Source organism: Filicampus tigris, chromosome 3 (genome assembly GCF_054856515.1).
Source record: "Filicampus tigris isolate MCC_2025a chromosome 3, RoL_Ftig_1.0, whole genome shotgun sequence".
Lineage (NCBI taxonomy): Eukaryota > Metazoa > Chordata > Actinopteri > Syngnathiformes > Syngnathidae > Filicampus > Filicampus tigris.
This window is the reverse complement of record NC_141219.1, coordinates 31,407,499-31,432,837: the sequence shown is the minus strand read 5'-3', so window position 1 is coordinate 31,432,837 and position 25,339 is coordinate 31,407,499. Positions and strand designations below refer to the sequence as shown.

Below are 25,339 nucleotides of genomic sequence, written 5' to 3'. Positions count from 1 at the left end.
GGGTCCGGCGTCTTTATGCTGATTCTTGCATTGTTTTGATCCTCTGACCAGATAACAACTCCTTGTTATCTGTGGTTGTATTGTCAAGAACATGCCGTTGGTCTGTTGGGCTCTTGAATGTCGTCCAAGAGTCTGAGCTCTCGGCATGTGTATTCCAGGTCCGCTGAAGAGAAGGGGGCCGGTGGTCTTCTGAGTTCACCACCGTTTGGCGTCCCATATGTGTTACACTTGTGTTTCTGGCCACCGCTTTGCTCATGTATTATTATAATTTTTATGTTTCTTTGCAGGCAGCTTCAGCAGCAACAGGCAGAGCTAGAAGTTCACCAGAGAGACGGTTTGACGGCTTACGATCTGTCCCAGGTAAACAAACCTCAAATTCAGGCCTCAACTGAGATGGTAAAGCAGATGCATTTATCTTTGGAGGAACTCATAATTGCTCAAAAAGCTATTCATATGATTGTGGTGTGGATTCTTTGTGACTTTACTTAAAGTTGAACTCCTCCTGTCATCTCGACTGCCAGGTTCCTGTGGCCAGTGTGAGCAGTGGAGTGCATGAGGCAGGGAAGAGCATTGATAAGCCAGAAGCCCTTTTTTCCCAGGAGAGAGACCCGCGCTTTGCTGAAATGTACACCAGCATCTCCGGATGTATGTCATGCTCACACACAGTTCGACCCCAATCTGAAATATTGCTCATAAACAGGGGTGCACACAAGCGGAGCGCCGATGCGCATGAGCACTTCCAATTGAATAATGCTCTCCAGTCCAAATCTTTCAATGTGCTTTTGCGCACTACAATAATGCAGCTCAGTCAGCTTGATCCAGCTATGCAACCTCAAGTCAAAGTCAAGTCAGCCGCCATGATTGCTTCCGAGGGCTAACTTAAAAATAAAAGCTAAGTAAGGCATTGATATCCATGTACAGTCTTACTTGTTGCAATTTTATTTTGAAGCTGACCCTAACACCGCGTTGCGTAGCGTATCAACAACCATTGTTGCGGCAGCTGGCTTGACTAGGCCAGTTCCGGCACTAACGACTGCATTCGCCATTAGGTGGTGGCCAAATGGCTCGTGGGGGCGGTGACTGTGTCAAGGTATCCTTGAGCAAGATACTGAACCCCCAGTTGCTCCTGATGCTGCGTCATCAGTAGGTAAACGAGGTTCAGTGCCAAACGGGTCGTAGGAGAGCCACCGGCGAAGCAGCTATGTTCGTGTCGCTGTGCCATGGCTACAACGGTCCATCAAAATATGTCCTTGCCGTCTGTGGCACTGGACCGCTGCCCGAGAGAAGTGTGCTAAACAAGCTGATCACAAATTTGACACTGCAAGTCAGAGGTGGACAATTAAATTTTCAAACGGGCCATCCAACTCAATTGCATTAAATATGAAGTTGATGTATTTTTTTAAAACAGTAAATCGTTTTGATTTCATAATCTGCCATTGTGTAGCCCTGGTATATAATTAGGAAATAAAAAATGAAAACTGGAATAAAACTGAAAACAAGTTTAAAATGACATCTCTACACATATTAATGATCAACCTTGCCCAGATGAACTGCAAGCACCAAACAACAAGCTGCGGTGCTCATTTGAGGACCATGCCGACATTTTTATGTGCTTCCCCTGTTAATGAAGCATTGTAGTTGCTGGTTTACATTTTAGAGAACTAAAATCCCTGAAGGTTCACACTTTGTTTATCCTAATTTCATCTTAATTCATCCAAACAAACTCTTTATATTTAGCGAATTTAAATTGCTGCTTTCACAGCTTTACGCCTCTATCCACCATACTGTACCGCCCAATGTTTGTCTCTTATTAACTATAAATTTAATCTGGTGTTTGTGTGTATGTGCATAGCGGGTGATAAGAAGATGATGGTTCCTTCCTCAACAGCGGGAGGACAGCAGCTCTACTCTCAGAGTTCTCCGTTCCAGCAGGGACACTCTGGAAAAACCTTCAGGTACATGTCATTGTCATTCCTGTCATGTGACATTCATTCGGCTATTCGGCTATTTTTTTAGGTCATTTTAAGAATAAGAATAAGAATAAGAATGCCTTTATTGATCCCACAGTGGGGAAATTTTCATTGTTACAGTAGCAAAGATATAGGTCACACAGGGGCGGCGGCATAATGTGGCCATTAATGTATAACATTGACGGCAAACATTTAGAATCAAACCTATGTAGATATACGCAGTAACATGTGTATATACACATGTGTATACACACCAACCTACATCTACATAAAAAATATGAGGAACACTCATTTCGGCCTGTACATAGTACAGAGGAAAAAATACTCTAAGTGACAGTGCTGCAGTGCTGTAGTGAAATGTAAGGAACAGCATTGGATAAAAATAAAACTAGACTAACAGTAGTGGGGAATGTTGAGTATTGCACGGTATTACAGTTTTCAAAGCTCTTGTATTATATTGTGTATGTGTGTGTCTACTTTTCTATTTCTCTATTTCCAGTTCCTCTGTGATCCATGTCCCAGGTGTGAATGACATCCAACCACCAAGTTCATCCAATCAGAATCTCGCTCAGATATCAAGACAACTGAACCCAGGCCAGGTCGCTTGGTCAGGAAACCGACCCCCCTTCTCTGGCCAGGTATCCAAACATTGACATGCTGTCAGCCTCGGCTTTATGCAGTGGTTTCCAGTGCTGCCAAATAATTTCCTCAGCTATTTCCTGAGCATCACCGTTCCATCTTTGATGCCAGATGAATTAGTTTTTGTCTGGTGTGCGTGTCAGTGTTTGCACACATGCACACTGAGGAACTTAGCAGACTAAATCCATATAATGCAAGGTAAGGGTTAGTTAATGAAAGTTTCCAGCAAACGAATCATGTCACTGCAGTGAGATAATTTAGAGGAAAAGAGGGTTGATGTTCAGCACCTCTAAACAGATGGTAAAATCTGACATCATGATCAAGTTTAGAGCCTGACCAAGTTTGGAATCCCTTTTTGGCCTTTTCAGTAAAAGATTGTTCCAAACATAATATAAATCAGTCTGAACAGTATGAGGGACCATCTGTGAGGGCAAATAAACTTCACAGATTGTTCTGGTGCCCAGGCTAGCTTGGCGAAGTTTATTGGAATGGATGTTGGATGGGCATCGGATGAAATTAATTCAAATCAGAGCTCGCATTGCACTAAAGATAATTGTTCAGATGGTTCAGATGTCCCATATTGCTGAACTTGTCTGCAGTTGTTTATCTGCATTCTACACCTCAAATTGAGATTCTTGTTCATTACTATGTTGCTGACCGACATGGGTGTGAAATCATATAAAAAGTTAACATTTAGCTAGCAGCTGTTTTCGAGTAAACAAGCAAATACATTTTATGAAGTTTGGCTAACAAGAAAAACATTTTTGTTGAATATGTTTTAGTGTTTCACTGACTTTTAATTTTTTTTTTTGTAAAGTAATTTTAGTGAATTATTTCGAAATACAGGACTTAAATATGGGTGAAGATAACTGCTGAGAACAATTTAGTACTGGATTTTTGAGATATGGCATTCAATTCTTTTCCACCTATTCAGTTGTCCAGATTTTTTGGGCGGGGCTAAAACAGGGCCCAGTGATACACTTGGGCCCCTGGCATAAATCGTCCCTCCCCCGAAATATATACAGATAAAATGAGTACTGAGCTCCCTCATTTCATCTGTGACTGTTGCAATTGCAAGGTACTTAGTCAGATAACCTTGACCACACCCTGGAGCCGTATTATATACAGTTAACTTGCCGATCTTTTGTTTGTTTATTTATTTATTTTGTCAAATTTGGCAGGTTTGTTAGCAATACTCTTCTCGGTGTGGTGTCAACTTTACAAGACATTTTTTGTGGCTTTACGGGGTCTTTAAACCTTTAATCAAATTAAATTAATATTTTGCATTCAAAAAACTAAAAATCAAGAGATAATTTTTCTAGGTGACGTTTTCATCGCTGTATGCCAAATATCTAACCAGTATCTAAACATTACAGGCCAGTAAAGCCCAGTCCAGTCCTTTTGGGATTAGTACGGGCCACAGCTACCAGACCGATCCAGGCTCCTACAGTCCCCTTTCATCTCCAGCCACATCATCCCCCAGCGGCAATGCCTACTCGGGACTGACAAACCGCAGCACAGCTTTCGGTGAGTTCTCGGCATCCTGTTTTTTCATAATTTTAGAAGAGGCTGGATCTATTGTGGAAACATAACAATCAGACTTTTTACAATTAGCGTTTGTACCAAAAAGATATTTCCAACGAAATCAGTGCACAATCCAGTAGAATAAAACTACATATTTTGCCAATTGTGTTTTGTGTCTTGCCCTTTGGTCCTTAATTGTGTGAAGGCGAAGGCCTTCACACATATGTTATTCCTATTATTTGTTATTGTGTGAAGGCGAAGGCCTTCACACATATGTTATTCCTATTCTTTATTGTGCGAAGGCCTTCACACAGATATTATTCCTATTCTTTATTATTCATATTATTATTCCGCCTTTTTCCTTCCATTTTTTGGCATGCATCTCCTTCCACATTTTTCACCCGATTCACTTCATTCAACTTTCAAAACATTCAGAATATTAATGCCATGAGGTAGAATTTTTCAAAAATGTTCAAATTTTTCACAATTTCACGTTTTTTCACCCAAAAAAAAACATTCATTTCCAATGGCACATTCAACATTTCACATTTATACCATGCCAATTTCAAATTCACAAGATTCAGCTCATTCAACTCACATTGATAAAGCTTTTCAACACACACACAATTCCTACTTCCCAAAAATTGAACTTATTCACCCTTAGAAAACCCACAAAAAATTCAACTATTCACCATTCATTTCCATTGACACATTAAAATTTTAACATTTACACCAATTAAATTTCAAATTCACAACATTCAAGTCATTCAACTCACATTGGTAAACTTTTCAACACACCCAAGATTCCTACTTCCCACACATTCAACTTATTCACACGTAAAAAATTTCACAATTTCACGATTAATTTCCAGTGGACCAGTGTTATTGTCTCCCGAGTGCGGCGGCCATCTTGGACAGGGACATAAGCTAGACTAGGGATACACGCCCCAAAGTCTCCCCGGTGCGACGGCCATCTTGGGCAGGGACATTACCTAGACTGGGGATACTCGCCCCGAGGTCTCCCCTGTGCGGCTACCATCTTGGGCAGGGACATTAGCTAGACTGTGGATACTCACCCCGAGGTCTGCCCGGTGCGGCGGCCATCTTGGACAGGTACATTAGCTAGACTGGGGATACACGCCCCGAAGTCTCCCCGGTGCGGTGAAACATCTTGGGCAGGGACATTAGCTAGACTGGGGATACTAACCACGATGTCTCCCCAGTGCGGCGGCCATCTTGGACAGAGACATTACCTAGACTGGGGATACTCACCCCAAGGTGTCCGAAGTGCGGCGGCCGTTTTGGACAGGCGGCCATCTTGGGCAGGGGCATTAGCTAGACTGTAGATACTCACCCCGAGGTCTCCCCAGTGCGGTGACCATCTCGGACAGGCACATTAGCTTGACTGGGGATACTGATCCCGAGGTCTCCCCAGTGCGGTGGCCATCTCGGACAGGCACAATAGCTAGACTGGGGATACTGATCCCGAGGTCTCCCCAGTGCAGCGGCCATCTTGGGAAGGGACATTAGTTAGACTCGGGATACTCACCCCGATGTCTCCCCAGTGCGGCGGCCATCTTGAACAGGGATATTAGCTAGACTGGGGACACTCACCCCGAGGTCTGCCCAGTGCGGCAGCCATCTTGAACAGGGACATTAGCTTGACTGGTGATACTCACCCCGAGGTCTCCCCAGTGCAGCGGCCATCTTGGACAGGGACATTCGCTAGATTGGGGATACTCACCCCGAGGTCTACACAGTGTGGCGGCCATATTGGGCAGGGACATTAGCTAGACTAGGGATACTCACCCCGAGGTCTCCCCAGTCCGGTGGCCATCTTGGGCAGGGACATTAGCTAGACTGGGGATACACACTTTGAAGTATCCCCAGTGCAGCAGCCATCTTGGGCAGGGACATTAGCTAGACTGGGGATACTCACGCCAAGGTCTGTCCAGTTCGGCGGTCATCCTGAGCAGGGACATTAGCTACACTGGGATAATTCACCCCGAGGTCTCCCCAGTGCAGCGGCCATCTTGGGCAGTGACATTAGCTAGACTGGGGATACTCAAACCAAGGTCTCCTCAGTGCGGTGGCCATCTTGGGCAGGGACATTAGCTTGACTGGGGATACTCACCCCTAGGTCTCTGCAGTCCGGCGGCTATCCTGGAAATGGACATTAGCTAGACTGGGGTTACACACTCTGAGGTCTCCCCAGTGCGGCGGCCATCTTGGGCAGGGACATTAGCTAGACTGGGGATAGTGACCCCGAGGTCTCCTCAGTGCGGCGGCCATCTTGGGCAGTGACATTAGCAATACTGGAGATACTCACCCCGAGGTCTCCCCAGTGCGGTGGCCATCTTGGGCATGTTGTTTAAAAGTATTGGGACACAGAATTTTCATCCCCAGGTGTCCCTAATGAAGCGGCCATGTTGTTCAAAAGTATTGGGACACTCATAGTTTTCATCCCAAGGTGTCCCTTTTGAAGCGGCCATATCGTTCAAAAGTATTTGGACACCCAGAATTTTAATCCACAGGTGTCCCTAATCAAGCGGCCATTTTGTTCAAAAATATTCGGACACACAGAATTTTAGTCCCCAGGTGACAGGTGTGCGTATATTTTTTGCACCGGAGTTGGGGAGTTTTTTTGGGGATCGAGAATGTAAGGCTTCACAATACGTTCTTCCATCGTCTCTTTACTATTTACTGTTTGGTGGGCGGTGCGTGCTGCCGACATCATGAAAGAGGTGTAGCAGCCACATGGGGGAGAGGTGGGGTTTTGGTGAACCAGGCATCTTACTTCAGGGTTAGAAAAAGTACCAACAAAACAACTCATCATTCATAAATATTTGATCACCATTGTGCTCAAGGGAATATATAATCATGTATATGCCTCTAGTCAACAGTGGAAATCTTAAAATAGCACGATACATCTCCTCTAAACAACACAGGGGTCTGGGAACCGTACTTTGTCTCACCTAGGACCTATTTACCCTGGGTGACCCTGCCACGGGCATTAAGTCCCAGGTAGGGCTGAACCCAAATCGCAATCTCAGACAACACGATTTCAAGATCATCAAAGCTAGCGCTTTCACTGAGAAACCGAATGAGGAGTCGCTAAGCATGCTAATTACAGAGTCTGGTAAGATCCAAAATAAGTGCTTAGGTGTGCAGTAGACGTTTCACAGACGTCTGGCTAGAACTGAGTATGGGAACCGTACTTTGTCTCACCTAGGACCTATTTACCCTGGGTGACCCTGCCACGGGCATTAAGTCCCAGGTAGGGCTGAACCCAAATCGCAATCTCAGACAACACAATTTCAAGATCATCAAAGCTAGCGCTTTCACTGAGAAACCGAATGAGGAGTCGCTAAGCATGCTAATTGCAGAGTCTGGTAAGATCCAAAATAAGTGCTTAGGTGTGCAGTAGACGTTTTCATAGACGTCTGGCTAGAACTGAGTATGGGCGGAGAGCCAGCAGTGATGAACAGAAAATGTGTAGTACAATTCATACGTATCTAGACATAAAATAAGACCATGGCTACGTTAGCGTTTAGCACACGATCGAACACCTGAACGGCTGACGTCAGCCATGATGATCTCAATGTCAAAAATATCAAATATTAATGTCTAATGACATTTGAACTCTTTTGCACCACAGAGTTTTGAGATCTACACAGTAATAGGTCCCAAAATTATTATTATTTTAATTAGCTTTGCTAAGGCACTATTTTTTTTTAAATTTGTTTGTTAAATACAGCAGCACATTTACATGATAATGCACAATTCTAATCAAAAGAAGCAGAGAGAAGAAAGAATATGATACTTTCCGAGCCTTTTTAACAGCAAATATTTATCATTTCACATTTAAATAACCCGATCAGAAAGACTCCCATTATGATTTATTACACTTTTACACTCACCATTACTGTTAGGACAAAAAGATTCAATTTAATTCATTGATATGAATTTCAAGCCATATCGTTAAGCCCTCAGTCTAGGGCTGTGCAATTAATCGAAATTCAAATACAATTATTATTACACTCCATGATTACAAAATTGTTAATCTGCTCTTATACCTAATGCACTAAGTTTGTTTACACCTCCAAATCTACATTTGCACCTTTTCTTATTTTATATAACTAATTTTATAAATTGTGTTTGGTCCAAAAGGAACTTACATAATTTTAGTGTTTCAAAGAAATGTATTTGTAATTATATGTTTTACGTTTAAACATTTTCTTTTTTTGTACCCAAAAATAAATGATCGTTTGAATAATCGGGATATTAATTATTACCAAAATAATCATGATTAATATTTTTTTTTTCATAATCAAGCAGCCCTACCTCAGTCTCTGTTTGACGTTGTTTCGTGTCTGGCAAAAATATGGCAAAAATATTTACATGTAATCTTACATTCATGTGCAAAGAAGATGTACATTGGTAGCCTACAATATTGAAAACCTTTTTTGGTTAAAAATGTTTCTATCCGCTATCACACATAATAGCATGTTTATACATGACAGCAAATAGTACTTGAACCATTTTAAAAACCTTGAAGAGGGACTGCCTCCCTCACAAAACCTCTTTGGTGTCCTTGCATTATTAAAGTAATAGTTTTAATGTATTTGATGGTACGGTGTCATTTTCTGTCATATTTGTAAATGTTACTGTACATTGTGAATATTGCTCTGAAGCTTGATTTCAAGAAAATCGCAATATCTGTGAGAAAAATGGCAATACATTTTTTTCCTAAAATTGTTTGGCCCTACAACCAGTTCAGGGTGTCCCCCGCCTACTGCCCAAAGACAGCTGGGATAGGCTCCAGCACGCCCCACGACCCTTGTGAGCATAAGCGGTACAGATAATGGATGGATGGATGTTTGGCCCTAGTCCCAGGCATCTTGGCTCCTAGGAGCATTGGGACGCACAACCCTTTCCACTACGATAAGGTGACGGCTCGTGCAGGGGAGATGACCTACCGTCTAAATAAAACGGATTACAGGGAGTCCTCATTTTACAAACGAGTTCCGTTCCTATAATGGCGATGTAACATGAAGTTCAGCGTATGTCAGATTTCACCGTTTAAGTCGAAATTCATGTCAAAATACTTTGTATGAAAAACGGAAATACATTAAAATAAAAAGCATAAGATGCTGTACTTGCCATTACTGCTGAGAGGTGGATGGAGAAAGAGGAGAAGAGGACGAAAAAGGCACATACTGTACTGCCGGCGCGCAAACAGACACGATCCAGACACTCGATTGCGCATGCTCATTGCTCAACCGCAAGAAATGCAAATGCTGGTCTTTGTAGTACAGGAAGTGCTTGAATGCGGAAGTGCGTTGTTTGGCGCAAAACCCATCGCAAATACACAAGCATACGTAAACAAGCTCAGAGACGCAGCACAGAAGCACACTTTTGGAGCGAGGCTTCATTCATGTGGTGAGTGACATGAATATCGAGTGTTTTATTGACAGTTGAAAGTAACACGCGGAAATGACGTCCATTTGAGTCACGACGCAGAGCGTCGCCATCACAGTGGCTTATTCAAATGCCGGAGCAACTCTGTCCGCTCAATCATGTAAACGGGATAATCAGAATGTTTTAGAAATCGGAATTTTGACTTTAACCCGAATATTGACTGCATGTAAACATAGTCATTATGGTGCTGGGGACAAAATGGGGGAGGAGGCAATGGGGTCGTAAAGTCGAAACATCATAGTACGTCGTAATACGAGGACTGCCTGTATCTCACTTTTTTGATAGACTACATTTAATATTTTACTAAGTTACAGCAGAATTAGTACAGACAAGGGCTACACAGTCCATTAGCCACTGCTGTTCAGTTAGATTTGCATTTCCATATAAAAAAGTTGGAACAGAAAATAACTTGACCCTAGTGTACCTTTTTTTGTTCAAACCTTGTGATATGCATCCTACAAGTAGCTCATGCAGCTACAGTATCTACACGTGCCACAGTTAAAGCCTATTGTTCCCATCTATACAGTGGCATGATAAGTTAAACTTTTAGGTGGCTATGATTGTTCAAGTTGAGCACTTCTTGCCTCTGTTTAAAATAACACTTTCAAAAACTTCACCATTAGATCCCAATGAAAATGTTGAAATGATCAAACAAACACTACCTGATGCTGTGAAATGATTCCAGAATGCATGTTTGCCCAAAGTTGCTTTATAACCCATCCAATAGTTCCCCTCACTTGATATTGCCAATTTCTGAGCTACATGATCACTCTGGCTGAAAACGGAATGAGAGCACCCTGACAGCCTCAGTGTGCGTTCAGTCAGAGCTGCTCGTCAAACAGCTACTCACGCCTCCTGCTGTTTGTTGTCCACGTGGTGAGTGTAATGAAGCTTGTCCAGCTTGTAAGAGCTACTTGATGGTCTTTTAATGGACATAAACATTAGCCAAATGGATTATCTCTGCAGTGCCACTTGTGCTGCCTTACTGTCCTCATAGACTGTTTGTAAGACTAATGAAGCTGGTTAGGGCAATGACATTTACATGATCTGTTGCATGCTTTCATTAATAATTTGTAAGAAACAGTTTATCCTCGTCTTTCTGGACTCCTCTGAGATGTGTTAATTACTTTCCATCTGTTGCTTTATATGTTCCCGCTCTACCCTCATCCAACATCTTGTTTGTGGATACGTGTAGACCAGATAAACACACTGTTTATTATGGTGAAAGAGAAAGAATGTCTCTGTAGGGGGATGCTGACTGCTTCTTTGTTTTTTGTTTTTTCTCGGGTGATTCTCAATACACCCTAGCAGGAATGTGTGTGTCTCACTGTAAGTCATTGTATGCATCATGCCTATGTGTGCAGTTCTTTCTGTACATTTTAGCCTTGCAAAATATTACAAATTAACTATCAGAAGAAGAAGATTGCATTTCGCAGACTTCTCGATGTGGATGACTGCAAGCTGCAGTCCACACACATATAGGGGTGGGCGATATATATCGTCATCGATATCATCGTCAATCTTGCTTTCACGATGTGTAATTTTACATTATCGAGTACCCTATTTTCCGGACTATATGTCGCTCCAGAGTACAAGTCATAAAATGCATAATAAAGAAGAAAAAAACATATATGTCGCACTGGAGTCTTAAGTCGCTCAACCCCTCTCTGAATCCAAGTTGTCTCTGTCCCGTAACGCAAATAAATGTGTCCATATAAATCAAATTGGTAAAATTGTGCGCTTAGTACACATCATTTCCACCGAGCTACGATGGTAACATGCACACATGTAGCATTACATGAAAGACTTGAAACTCACCAAAATGGTTGTAGATCGATTAAATAAGTCTTTTATTTATCCCCATGTAGAATGTTTCCAAGTCTCCAAAAGTATGTATGTATTCTGTCGTAATTTCTCTCTTTCTCTTCTCTGTTCTGCTCTCCTCCGTGCGTGTGTGTGGCTGGCTGATGACGCAAGACCATGCACGCAGGCACGGCGCCAGAACAGTACACTATTTTGTATAGATGGATTGATACACAGTCAAATTGACTTTTATCATACTATTTTAATAACTTATTTAACAAAATATTAGATTTTAACCGTTTAAATTATTCATGCATTTTAATAGCTTTAAGGATTTATCTTATGATTCTTTTTGTGGGTTACAATAACATGTGAAATTAATATAAAGGTAATTGTCATGGCTTGTTAGTGCTGACTTGTATTTATGATGTTTTGTCTCCCTCTGCAGCTTGACCAAGCTGTAAAATGGCTGTAAACACGTCAAGATAACATGTCGCTTATGAACTGGAGGAGCGTGATTAAATCTGCCAATAAGAAGACAAGTTAGAAATATTGGGGACAGATTCAATTACGCTAAAGCGCCTGCAGAGGGAGACAAAACATCATAAATACAAGTCAGCACTAACGAGCCATGACAGTAATAATCATGTTCTACTGCAACTGTGTTAATAATTTCACACATAAGTCGCTCCAGAGTATTAGTCGCACCCCTGGCCAATCTATGAAAAAAACTGCGATTTATGGTCCGGAAAATACGGTATTAATACCACCTCGAAAAGTATAACGAGTCAGCCTCAGCCGCAATGTATGAGGAAATGCTGAAAATTAGTGCGCATTGAAGGCAGCGAATGAGGAAGTGATAATCATTCGCAGAATCAGCGAGCAGGACCTGGTCACGTGACTCTGTCCGCACTGCAGCGGATCTGTTTCAAATATGGAGGAGTGTCGAGCGGGGATTCGGAGCGAGGCGTGAGTCCACGTCGTCCGTAGTCTGTAAATGGTTTGGGGTTGACAAGACTGGCGTCGGTGGGAATAACATTGTTAGATGTGCCAAAATGGTCACCGTGAAGAGCAATTCTGTTGCACCATGAGCCATATGGATTACGAGGAAAATTTGGCGACCGCGCAAGCACGCTAAACAGAAGCTTAAACACACACACTCAGAAAACAGTTGCCGAGTTCAACCAACAAATATGAAAGCACATACGCACTCACGCACACACACACTCAGTACTTTAGCGAGCAAGTCAAACGTGACAGCCTGGATGATCGGTTAACATTCAGCATCATTCATAACTAGCCTGTATTCCCGAGGCATGTTGCACAAACTACGATGGCTTATTAGTGTGTCGCCAGACTACACTCAAACATGAATAAAGTCACAAGTCTACATATCAAAGAGATGAATGAGCGGGAAAATGCACTTTTTGGTAAAATGCAGTTTTGCTATTCAACATTATTCTGAATACGGTGGCCAATGCATGAGAATGGGTGTTGTCATGACGACATCTTTTTTTCTCACGCTGGGTGACACTTCCGTCACACGTCACATATCAAAAATACATTTTTTCCCATTCTGATTGCTGTAGTTAACACCTTTTTCTCATTCTGATTGCTCTAGTAGTTGGCAGTGGTACACAAGTACTTACTGCAGCTCAAAATGTCATACCATAATGGAATAACAGCAGAGACATTTAAATGATATAAATATTCCCAAAAATCAATGTAAGTCTATACATAATTTTTGTTCTTTATTGTTAAATATTGTCATAGAATATCATTATGTTTTGCCGAAGCTGTATTTAGCAATTTGAGATGTTGTTCACAAACGCTGTCCATCCATTGGTCTGTGAAGCAAGTGCAGAGTTGAAATATTTTTTCTAGACATAAAATAAGACCATCGTCAAATTATCATTATCGAGTTTTTTGGAAAAATATCAAGATTTTTTTTTTTTTTTGCTCATATCGCCCATCCCTACACACATACACACGCACACACCCACACACAGCCCCACACACACCCAGACACACGCACACACACGCACACACAGACAATGTCTGGTCCCCAATATCCCTTTCTTCACAATCTTTTGATATTAGTTTTTCTTCACTTATTTGGACTTGCCTTAGCATAGGATTTCTTTATTGTGTTTCTATTTCTGTTTCCGAACATTGTAGTGTGTTTCGTGTAGATTTCAATAGCTGTAGAAAATAAATCATTGTCATTTACAGAAATCTAGTGTGAATTGTGTGTGTTTGAGTCAAAGTTTCAATCACTAATCTGGTAAATCAGATTTACATATTTTTAATGTAGCACCTTCATATCTTAAGACTGAATTACGAGGACTTTTTCGTCCGTTTTATCCAAAGAATTAACCCAAAACGGGCGTGGTGCCCCTAGCGGTGAACGAGAGTTAGTGCAGGCATAAACCTCAATCGCCGTCCATTTATTAAATTAATATTTAATACTAAACAATCGCTACAATTGGGAAAACGTCACTTCCTCTCGCCTGTTCCCTCATTTAAATCTGTCCCCCAAACAACCACAACTCAATCTAACAATACCATTGTTACAGAAACCTCGCCTCAACGCAAAAATAGATGATTACATAGACGGAAAAAATGGGCTTCCAACTATGCTTAGTCTGACTATTTATTTTAAGTTTCCCGTTTATCGCCTACAAAATGGGCGTCCGTCATAGGCGGATAGTCGGACCAGTCCGTCACACAGGCGGAATGCCAAGCTTGGTGTATTATTATTATTGATGGTAGCAGCAGCTTATTTCATTAACCCATTAAAGCCTAAAGCGCCTGGCTCAACAGCTCCCCAAAACCTAAGGTCGTCTTGAAAACCTTGAAAGTTTTCCCAGAAATTCAACACCTACAAAATAATTAATATCTCAGCCCCTGTAGCAGACAGAAATATAATTCCAAAATAATTTGAGACTTTAGACATGTGGCTTGCACACAGGCCCCAGTTAATCCTTACCGTTTCAATCGAAGATGAAAAAATAAAGTGTCAGTGTAAGAGAAGCACTATTTTTAATGTAAAAAATCGAGTGATAATTACCATCCTCAATTCTGTTAAAATGCGTCGATATTGTCATTGTCTACAAACATCTTAACTATATATCACGTTCAACTGGTTCTACTGGTTAAAAGACCACAAGCACGTGCTTGTGGACTTTTAACGTCTATATCACTGCCGTTACTCATTTCAGAGCTCCCGCGATCGACTCGCAAGAATTCCGGAACATCCTCTGCGGGCTTACGACACGCCACGTGTATATTCCGATGCATTTTATTGGCTAAGAGACCGATAATTAAATAATAAAAAGACAATGAAGTGTACGCTCTCTCGGCTTTAAGGGTAGAAAGATGCAACAGTGCTCCCAGCTCTAGTGGTAGAAACCGGAGATCCCGGAGAAAACCCACGCAGGCACGGGGAGAACATGCAAACTCCACACAGGGAGGCCGGAGCCGGGATCGAACCCACAACCTCTGAACTGTGAAGCAGACGTACTAACCAGTCGACCACCGTGCCGCCCTTCCTGTTTCATATACTACCAAATTTTCGTATATGTACTTGAGGCGTACAAACGGGCCGCTTTTTAAAAATATTCTAGGGGGCGGTAGAGAGCAATCTTTTAAAGATTGCACAATGTAATTAATTATTGATTAATTTACCAGGCCTTCTATGTGTAATAAGTTTCATGAGTTTACGTGCATGTTTACATTCTCAAAATCAGCATTGTTTTATTGGCAAACTGGGCATTACCATGGCAACAGCTTTTTGCGAAAAATGTCAAATTTCATGTTTTAACATCATGAAGGCCTAAAACACTCAAATATGAGGGCGATCTGGCTAAACTGCCAGGAAAAAAACATGAAAGAATAAAACATGTACTTAATTTAGCCAGTAGGTGGCGCTCCCACTACGATGAAAAGTTAGTTTGTAGATGTCTTCAGGTGTAGACTCTCATCAAATGTGTGAAATTTTGACAAGATATTATTATGTGGATAACATTACAGCTGCTTTTAAAGTCAATGTGATGCCAAATTCGAAAGTAAATTAAAAATGGCGGACTTACTGTCAGGTTTAGCACATGGCTCCAAGAGACTTTTTTGTAGGTCTTGACCTGTTACATACACTACCATATTTCCATAGATATCGGTGAAACGCACAACCAGGGGTTGATTTTTTTTTTTAATTGTAGGGGGCACTAGTGAGCCATTTTTAAAACAATTGCGACGTAAAACCACAAAAAAAAGATGATTTCACCAGGCCTGATGTGTGTGCAAAGTTTCGTGAGGTTTCATGAATGTTTAGACAAAGACAAGTTCAAAATCAGCGTAGTTTTATTTGCGGACAGCCCGTTGCCATGGCAACAGCTTTTTACGAAAAATCCCAAATATCATATTTTAACATCAGGAAGGTCTACAGAGTCTTCCGAGCAATTCTGAGGTCAACATGGTTAACCTGCGGGGAGAAAAAGATCAAAGAATAAAACATGTACTTCCTTTAGCCAGTTGGTGGCGCTACCACTACGATAAAACATAAGATCGGAGATGTCTTATGGATTTGATTTTTATCAAATGTTAGTCGTTTTTTAGAAGAAATTATCATGTGGTTCAAGTTCCAGCAGCTATTGTCATCAGAGCAAATTCAAAGTATAAACTTGATTAAAAATGGACGACTTCCTGTTTGGTTTCGCATATGGCTCCAAGAGACTTTTTTGTAGGCCTTGAACTGTTACATATGCCATCAATGTTTTGTAGATCTCAAAGAAACGTACAACCGGGGCTGAATTTTAAACAATTTCGAGGGGGCGCTACCAAGCCATTTTTTACAAATTGCACAAAAAAATATTGATGAATTCGCCAGGCCTGATGTGTGCAAAGCAACGATGAGGTGGACCCAGTTAACCTTCTAGGATAAAAACATCAAAGAAAAAAACATGCATTTCCTTCATCCACTAGGTGGCGCGACCACTACGACAAAAAATAAGTTCGTAGGTGTCTTCAGCCCTTGGCTATCATCAAATATGAAAATTTGGGGGTTGGGGTTTGGATGATCTGAGTCAAGTTAAAACAGCATTTATTGTCACGTTGTATAATCAGTCTTTGCGAAACCGTCATGGCCACGCCCTTCGCTAAAAACAATATTCAGCATAGAGCAAGATCAATGTCTTGAAGCCTTTCTGACAATTTTTCAGTAGGATTCGTTCAACGGGCTCCGTGCAATAAATATAAAAATAACAATTTTGGTCGCCACTCGGTGGCGCTATATGTATAATGGAATATTATCAAATAGATGTCTTCAGGTCGTGAGTCTTTACGTACAGGTGAAGTTTGGGATTTTTTGGAGCATATGCATGGGAGTTATTAAGGATTTTCTCCTGTATGGCGAAGGAAAAAATGTACGCCAAAATTAATGCCCCGCCCCCGTGATATAGTTTATTAAAAACTCAAAAAATTGTTCCCAGTTGTTACCCCAGGTCTTAAGATGATATATCTGAAGTTTTTAGTCAATCGGATGAATCCTCCGGGATATGGGTGCAAAAATATGCACTCTGTAAATGTGCAAAAATTGCACATTCAAAAATTCATAGATCACTTCCTGTAAACCTTTTTCTTTTGCCACTCTAAGTGGCGCTACAGAGCCATTTTTTTTGCGTCATTTATGGCGACTTTAAAATATCAAATTTTTCGCCAGGCCCGATGAGATTGCAAAGTTTGGTGAGTTTTCGTGCATGTTTAGGGGGTCAAAAATGCGATCGAACATGGAGAAAAATAATAATAATAATTTCTACAAAAACAATAGAGACCTCGCAGGGGTCGCTGCTCGGGCCCTAATTAAATAAACCGGATACTGAAAGATGGAACAATAAATTAATAAAGTGCATTTATTGAATGTTTTAACATTTAAAGTAAAATGGGGGGAAAGTTGTTAATAAAGTCAATTAATTACAGAAATCCCTTTTTTTTTTATTTCCCCTGCAAAGACTGTCCTCCAGACATATTGGTCCTAGTGTCACACAGCAGTGGCTTCATATAAAATAATTTTTCAATTTTATAGGATAAGCGGTTCGGATAATGGATGAATGGATACATTTCACTCCTTCTTTCTCTCCGGTGCATAGATTTATGTACTGAAGGAAACTGTAGTAGGCTTTTGAGGAAAACATCATCCTTGGAGGCACTTGGCTGCCTGTATAGTGCATGGATGGTATTTCTGCCTCCTTTTACCTGCAAATGGAAAAACATATTTGCTATATGAAATTATTGTATTCATAAACTGCTATTATATAACTGCTAAAAAATAATGCATGACCACAGAACAAGCTAGTCAGTAAGCAGGGTACATCAGTTATCAGGATGGCATGCGACAAATAATGATGTCAATAATGATGATAATACTTAATCTCTTTGTTTATTGTATTTTATTTTCATGTTGATGACTGGATCTGTTATCTTAATATTGGGCTAAATACCGTATTTTCCGGACTATAAGTCACTCCGGAGTACACATCGCACCAGCCATAAGATGCATAATAAAGGGGAAAAACATATATAAGTCGCACGAGTATAAGTTGCATTTGGGGAGGAAATTGTGCGCTTAGTACGCATCATTTCCACCGAGCTACGATGCGACATGTAGCATACAAGAAAGTTACGGTAAGATAACTTAAACTCACCAAAACAGTTGTAGATCGATTAAATAAGTCTTTTATTTATCCCAGACCATGTAGAATGTTTCCAAGTCTCCAAAAGTATTAATGTATTCAGTCGTAATTATGTCTTCGTCTCTGTGCTGAGTGTGCTCCTCCTTATATGTGTGGCTGCATGATGCAATACACCAGCCAGAGGCAGGCAACTGCCTGTTTGTGGTTCATTCTTGTTCAACCATCACCTGTAAGTAACTTAGACAATTGTGTGTAATGAGCATGCAACATTTAGATAGGAGCTGAATTATGGCTGATTGTATTGTGTTGTTGACTGAACATACTAATCGCTATCACTAATGCTAATCGCGGTTGCTAATCGTTAGCATGTCTGCCTGTTTGTGGTTCATTCTTTTTCAACCATCGCCTGAAACTAACTTAGACAATTGTGTGTAATGACATTTATATACGAGCCGAATTGTGGATGATTGTAGGTTGTTGACTGAACATACTAATCGCTATCGCTAATGCTAATTGTGATCGCTAATCGTTAGCATAGGCACATCTTGTTCATGTCTATGAAAATACATGTGTATGTAATGCATAGCTTGAAAGTATTTTCTGTTTGCTGTGCAGTTTCACAATATAAACAGGCAACTTAGCTGCACACCTAGAGTCTGTGGAGTTTGTTTGTGAATGATTAGCTGTTTGGATAAGCTGGCTCCCTCGACTAGCAAGGCCTGTTAGTTTAACAAAATATTAGACATGAACCGTTTGAATTATTCATGCATTTTAATAGCTTTTAGGATGTATCTTATGTTTCTTTATGTTGGTTACAATAACATGTGAAATGATATAGAAGTAATTGTCATGGCTTGTTAGTGCTGACTTGTATTTATGATGTTTTGTCTCCCTCTGCAGAGGGAGGCAAAACATAAGTCACAAGTCAGCACTAACAATCCATAACAGTAATGTGTTGATAATTTCACACATACGTCGCTCCAGAGTATAAATCGCACCCCTGGCCAAACTATGAAAAAAACAGTGACTTATACTCCGGAAAATACGGTAAATAAATCAAATTAAATTAAATGTTTTGTGTTATCAAGGTTTCATCTAGACACACCCAAGTGGTCCTAGAAGACATGCAGGGCTGCAAAACTACTTCCACATTTGTGGTCCTTCAGCGCGTCACTATTTTATTTTAATTTTTCTTCATTGGCACATGTATGACAGGCATCCTGAAAAACAAGTGTCATTTCTCATTGCGGCAGATCTCCGAAGTAAAAAGCCGCTAGTGAATCAGACAATCAGTGAATCGGTATCACCTGTGGTTGGTTATTGCGCGCTGTGCAATGCCAAACTCGCTGGTTCTCGCAGTCTCTGTTGCAGGTCGGATTGAAAAGCTCACGGGTGCCAACCAATGTTCAGCTTGTCTTTCATTTGCTGAATAAATGCTGGACTCTAATTGGCTTGAGGTGGACCCGGTTAACATTCTAGGATAAAAACATCAAAGGAAAAAACATGCATTTCCTTCAGCCACTAGGTGGCGCTACCACTACGATAAAAAATAAGTTCGTAGGTGTGTTCAGCCCTTGGCTAGCATCAAATATGAACAATTTCGAGAAGTTTGGATAATTGGCTTTGGCTTCACAGCTGTGATGCGATTTTGTTGCAGTGGTTCGTTTTTGCTCAACTTGAGCAACAAGGAGGCACGGCAGATTTGCGTGTGATTGCCAGTTGGCTTGAAGGCAGCGCGTCCCATCCCAAATCCAGCGCAGTCGCCACTATTCCCATGTTTGCAATGATTTTACAATAATACTTTTTTTCTGTAGAATGTTTTCGTTTTAATCTTCTAATGAATAAATAAACAAAAATTACACCATGAGTTGCTATAAGACTGACTTATATTTTGATGTAGGACTTCGTACTAATCATGGTGTGCAAATAGCACAAAGTCAAGTGTTTTGCTTGTTGTTCTGATTCATGCTAAAAACACGACCAGTGTGAATGTAGCATCATGCTATTTCTCAAAGTACTCCATGGATTTGGCTGAAAGTTGTTATGAAAACTTTTTATCAATCTATTGTTTGAAATAGGGTTGAACGACAGTGATTTTTTTTTCTTCCCCTCAAAATTGCGATTTTTGTGTGATTATTTTTTCAAGGTCCTGTTTTAATGTATTTTTCAACAAACAAGCAATTCATTTTCTTTATTAGACCAAACAATATCAGCACATACACTTCCCCACACTGCCACATGCTCCAAACATACAACGGCATCTGAAACGACACAAAATACACACCAGGCACAGTGATTTATTTTGTTTTATTTCGTGAGGTGAAAAAGATCAAACATGTTAGATACTTGCCTCAATGTGTGGATGTGTAAACTTCTGAGCACAACTGTATCTCTGTGTAAAATGAGTGCATTCTTCAAGAGATTACCAGTACTCAATACATGTGGAGTAGTATTATTCAAGCGATTTCATCCACGTCAATACATGAGTTCAATGTGGACTGATAGTCTCATGTGTTCTTCCAGACGTGTCAGGAGAGAGCAGCCAGAGCGGAGCTCAGTTCCAGGGTAGACCCAGTGAAGTCTGGTCCCAGTGGCAGAACCAGCATCACTCCCAGCAGGCTGGGGAGCAGCATGCACACCCCAACTCTAGCCAGACTGAAGTCTTTCAGGTGATAACACACGCATTTCAACATCAACTGTTTCGAGAAGACTGCATGAATCTGGAATTAATGGTCGAATTGCTGCAAAGAAACCACTTCAAAGTAAGAACAACAGGAGGAAGAGAATAGCTTGGTCCAAGGAACACAAACAATGGAATAGGTTAGTGGAAATCTGTCCTTTGGTCTGATGAGTCTAAGTTTTACCTTTTTGGTTCCAATTGCTACGTTTTTGTAAGACACAGAAAAAAATGAGTGGAGGTTTCTTACATGTGCGGTTCCCACTGTTGGCTATTTATTCCAAATCGAAGGCACACTTACCCAGCATGGCTACCATAGCTTTCTGAAGCGACATTCCAACCCATCTGGTTTGCACTTAGTGGGTCCAGCGTTTTCCTTTCAACAGGACAATGAACCTAAGCACACCTTCAGGCTATGTAGTGGGACTGCTTCGTCAGATGACGTAGACTCCACAATCACCTGCTCAAAATCGAAAATGGTTTGCAACGAGTTGGACCGCAGAGTGAAGGCAAGCAGCCAACGAGTGCTCTGCAACCCTGGAAACTCCTTCAAGATTGTTTGAGAACCATTTTCAAGTGATTTTCTCATGAAACATATGGAGAGAATACAGAGAATGTGCAAAGCTATAATCAAAGCAAAAGGTGCCCACTTTGAATAATTTCAAATCGAAAACAAATTTTTCGTTTGAATAACATGTTCAAGTTTCATGAATGATTCCTTATGTGTTGCTGCGTAGTCATTTACAATGTCGGGAAAAAAAATAAAAATGTTGAATTTGATGGTGTTTCCAAACTTGACGTATACGATATTATGTTTAACCATATAATTGTGATTTATTCATAACATTTCTTATTCTGTAAATTGTTGTTTTTATGTATTGATCTTACATTGATGTTGTAGTTGCGAGACAAGTTAACCTACGTATATTTTTTAATTGTTCTGTCAAGTGATTATAATTTTTTAACTATTTAATCAAAAAACTTTCCATAATTGATTCATGATTTATCGCATTTTTCAACTACAATTTTCTATGACGCTTGTAACAGATATATACTTCAGTAAAATCTTGGAATGAATGTGGGGAAATTTTTTTTAAAGTATATTTAGATTCAAAGACTGCTCAAATAACTTTCTTGAGCCGTACATAAAAGTCCACCTTTGTCTATCTTTGCACCAGTGATACTATACTAAGTTTGGCTGCAAAGTGAGCATAGGTCAGCTGTCACAGGAAGTAAAAAAAACTCACTTAACTGAGTTAATTTTTTTTAACGCTTTATAAAATTTTAACGCTTTAACTTTGACAGCCCTAAAAAGTATATACTATACAACAAACAAAAAAAAAGCATGTTAATAATTTGGTTTGTTGTTTTTCTAAACAAAAAAAGTAATAAGAAATCCGGAAAAGGTACCAGATCGATAAGCAGTATCGCTAATCTGAACAATATCCATCCCCAGCCCTCACCTCTAACCCTTCTCTTGTGTGTCTGCAGGACATGTTACCCATGGCCGGAGATCCCACTCAGGGAACAGCCAACTACAACATTGAGGACTTTGCTGACCTTGGCATGTTCCCACCGTTCTCTGAGTAACCCTGCAATCTCCTGTTACTCTTCCTTTGTAAGGAGGAACTGGACTGGTTTGGTTTGCATTCATCTCTCATATTTTGTCTCATTTGGAAACATGGCTGGGCCACCGGCTCACAACTGATGTGCAGCACAGTGAATGTCAGGGTGCACACATCAAGCACACAAACAAACATACAGTCAGTCCACACGTTTGGACCTGACGGTCTACAGTATGTATCTGTGAATATACCTCATCAATGAAAGAGGGGTCCTGTTGCCAAATGGACACTACCTCTGTCAACGTCTCGTCATCTGTCCCCGAAATGAACGCTGTCTCAATGATGAATGCAAACAAAGTCTGCTGAGACGCGATAGAAAGCATTGTCATTAGTTCATGAGTCCAACTGTTTGATCTTAGCACAGCTACATTATACTATCGTGGCACATTTCAATCCACAGGTGCGGCTGAAAATCATTATTACAGCACCAATATATAGCAAAATTTTAGATACTCTCAGAATTACTGAACTTTATCTGCTAATGGACCCAAAGCTACAGTCTTTGCTGAGGATTAGGCTTCATAATAATAATAATAATAATAATAATAATAATAATAATAATAACAGTTTAATTGGATTTTTCATGCATTTTCAATTTGCCAAGTACAAAACAGGCACAGCACACTGACTATGTGGTATAATGAGGTACATGATGTGTATTGGGCAAATTGTACATATATTTATGGTTCAACAAGAGGTCAAATAAGGCAAAGGATTAATTATAGAACAAGTGTAGCACTTACCCGCTAAGACTGAAGTCTCATTGGAGAGACTATGACCATTGTATTTTATCATTCATGTAACTCCTGGTGAATGATGTACCTACGGTGGATAGAAAAACTCTCCACACCCATGTTCAAATGGTAGGTATTTGTTAATTAAAAAAATAATGTGGGACCGAGATAAATCATTTCAAAACCTTTTCCACCATTAATGTGACCCATTACCTGTCCAACATAATCACAAATAAAATCTTTTTGAGAGGGGAAGTACAAAGAAATTACAAAAAAAGTACAAGTACAAAAAAATTTTGCATGACAACACGTGAAATCTTCCTAACACATGGCAACATGTATGATGGTCTCTGATGAAAGCAAGGTTGAACTCTTGGGCCGTAATTCCAAAAGGTATGTTTGGTGAAAACACAACACTGCTCATCACCAAAAGGACACCATACTTACAATGAGATTGGTGATGGGAACATTATGCATTATGAACATGGGGATGTTTTTCTTCAGCTGGAACAACAGGGCCTTAGCCAAGGTGGAGGCAGGTCCAAAAACCGGTTGGTGTTAGTAAAAACGTTCAGGCTTCTTCCGAAAAGCCAAAAGAATGTCAGGAAAAGCCTATTACAACAGCTGAATCCTATTTGGAGTTAATCAGAGGCACTTTAAATGGTGGCAGGTGTGTGCTGACTCCCATTTAACTTGAGTTTGAATGTGACTGGGAAATTCTGAACACAGCCACATTCCCAGTTCGCAGAGGGTGTGCAGACTTGTGCAACATAATCTAATTTGTTGTTTTTTTTTCCTGTTTTGAAAACATTGTATTTATATTCATTTAATCAGTGTATTGTTTCGGTGTCTTTACAGTCTCAGTAAAACGGTAAAGCAGAAAATCAATCCATCTCCCCTGGTAATTGCGATGACATGTATAGATAGAGACAAAAAGTGATGAACTGGACGTGAGCGTTGAAGAAGTACGCCTCCATCTGCCTCATGGAGGCACATGACTAACTCTTGTTAGACAGCAGCAGGAGAAAAGCTGCTCATCCTCATCACCTCATCAACCTTACTTTGTAAAGTTCAGCTATGTGTAGTGACGTCCATAACCCCTCGAAAAAACGACAACTAAATAATTTTAAAAAATGGTTATTGAAGGATTCTGTGTATAAATTAACAAGATTTGAGAAGAAAACATGTACTGGCAGGCAGTTACTCATCTGATCAATAAAGTGCACTTCATAACTGCTAATCTCACCAACCTGATTTAAAAGGGAAAACCGCAATACTATCCAAGCAATTGCAACATTCAGTAGTGCATTTGTTATCCTTCATCGTTCACTACTTGATTTATTTACTTTATAATCATTTTGAAGTATTAAGACTTAGTAATCATACTTTGTAGTGCAGAAGCTTTTACATGATGTCTGACATACATATGAGAGAACACACACCAATCTTTTGGCTTGAGCTCTCAAATCAACATGTTTTTGTAAATAATGTGATTTTTTTATGTCAATTTGTGTTATTTTCACACTGTTAATTGTTTTTATGTGTTTCATGTGCATTCTTAATATTGTGTCCAATGTGAGTACATATTTAACTAGTGGTATTTAGTTAGTCTGTTAAATGTACATTGAGTTCTAGACCTGTGTAAATTGTGTAAATGTGTCCTATTATTTTTGTGTAAAACTTGTGATTTGTGACAATAAATTCTTATTGGGTAGGTGTGTTCACTTAACAGTTTGCTTTGCATTGTTTGACCGTTTGAGATTTTCATAAAGATTTAAGTGTATGGATGGTAAAAGTCACAGATTTTTACCTTTCCGGAAAGTTTATGAGAGCAAGGCTGTGCTTGACTTAATAGGGTGTCAGAGTTCCGATGTCAGGAAGACCCAAATGCAGAAACGAGAGGTAATGGCTCGTTGAGGGATTGGAAGTTTTATTACACTGAACAGGTAGATGGTAGCTGGCGGCCAAATGGACTCTGGTGTGTAAATCTGAGTTGTCCGGGAGTCGGAGAATTGCAAGTTCACAGGTGGGTAACCAGTCCGGGTTGGCGCAAAACAGGAGACAATCGTATTTTAAGGAAGCAGAAGTTGAGAAGTTCCGATGTGATATAATCAGGCTTGCCTTGCCTAAACCCTAACCCTCTGCACATGGTTACCTTTGTGTGTGTTGTTACTAGAGGTGGGAATCTATGGGTACCGCG

At 40.3% G+C, this 25,339-nt stretch overlaps 1 protein-coding gene across 5 annotated transcripts in view; it reads left to right on the top strand.

Annotated features, from left to right (window-relative positions):
• Positions 1-24,868, top strand: part of arnt2 (aryl-hydrocarbon receptor nuclear translocator 2) — a 192,324-nt gene extending 167,456 nt beyond the window's left edge. For 2 of the 5 annotated variants that reach the window (XM_086024748.1, XM_086024747.1), the window contains 8 exons: positions 288-360; positions 522-645; positions 1,853-1,955; positions 2,470-2,608; positions 3,986-4,136; positions 20,627-20,772; positions 20,853-20,923; positions 22,272-24,868. In XM_086024748.1, the coding sequence (XP_085880874.1) occupies positions 288-360; positions 522-645; positions 1,853-1,955; positions 2,470-2,608; positions 3,986-4,136; positions 20,627-20,772; positions 20,853-20,923; positions 22,272-22,488 (1,024 nt within the window). In that variant the 3' untranslated portion in view covers positions 22,489-24,868. The other 3 variants (XM_086024751.1, XM_086024752.1, XM_086024749.1) reach the window with 2 other exon arrangements.
• The last annotated feature ends 471 nt before the right edge of the window (positions 24,869-25,339 follow it).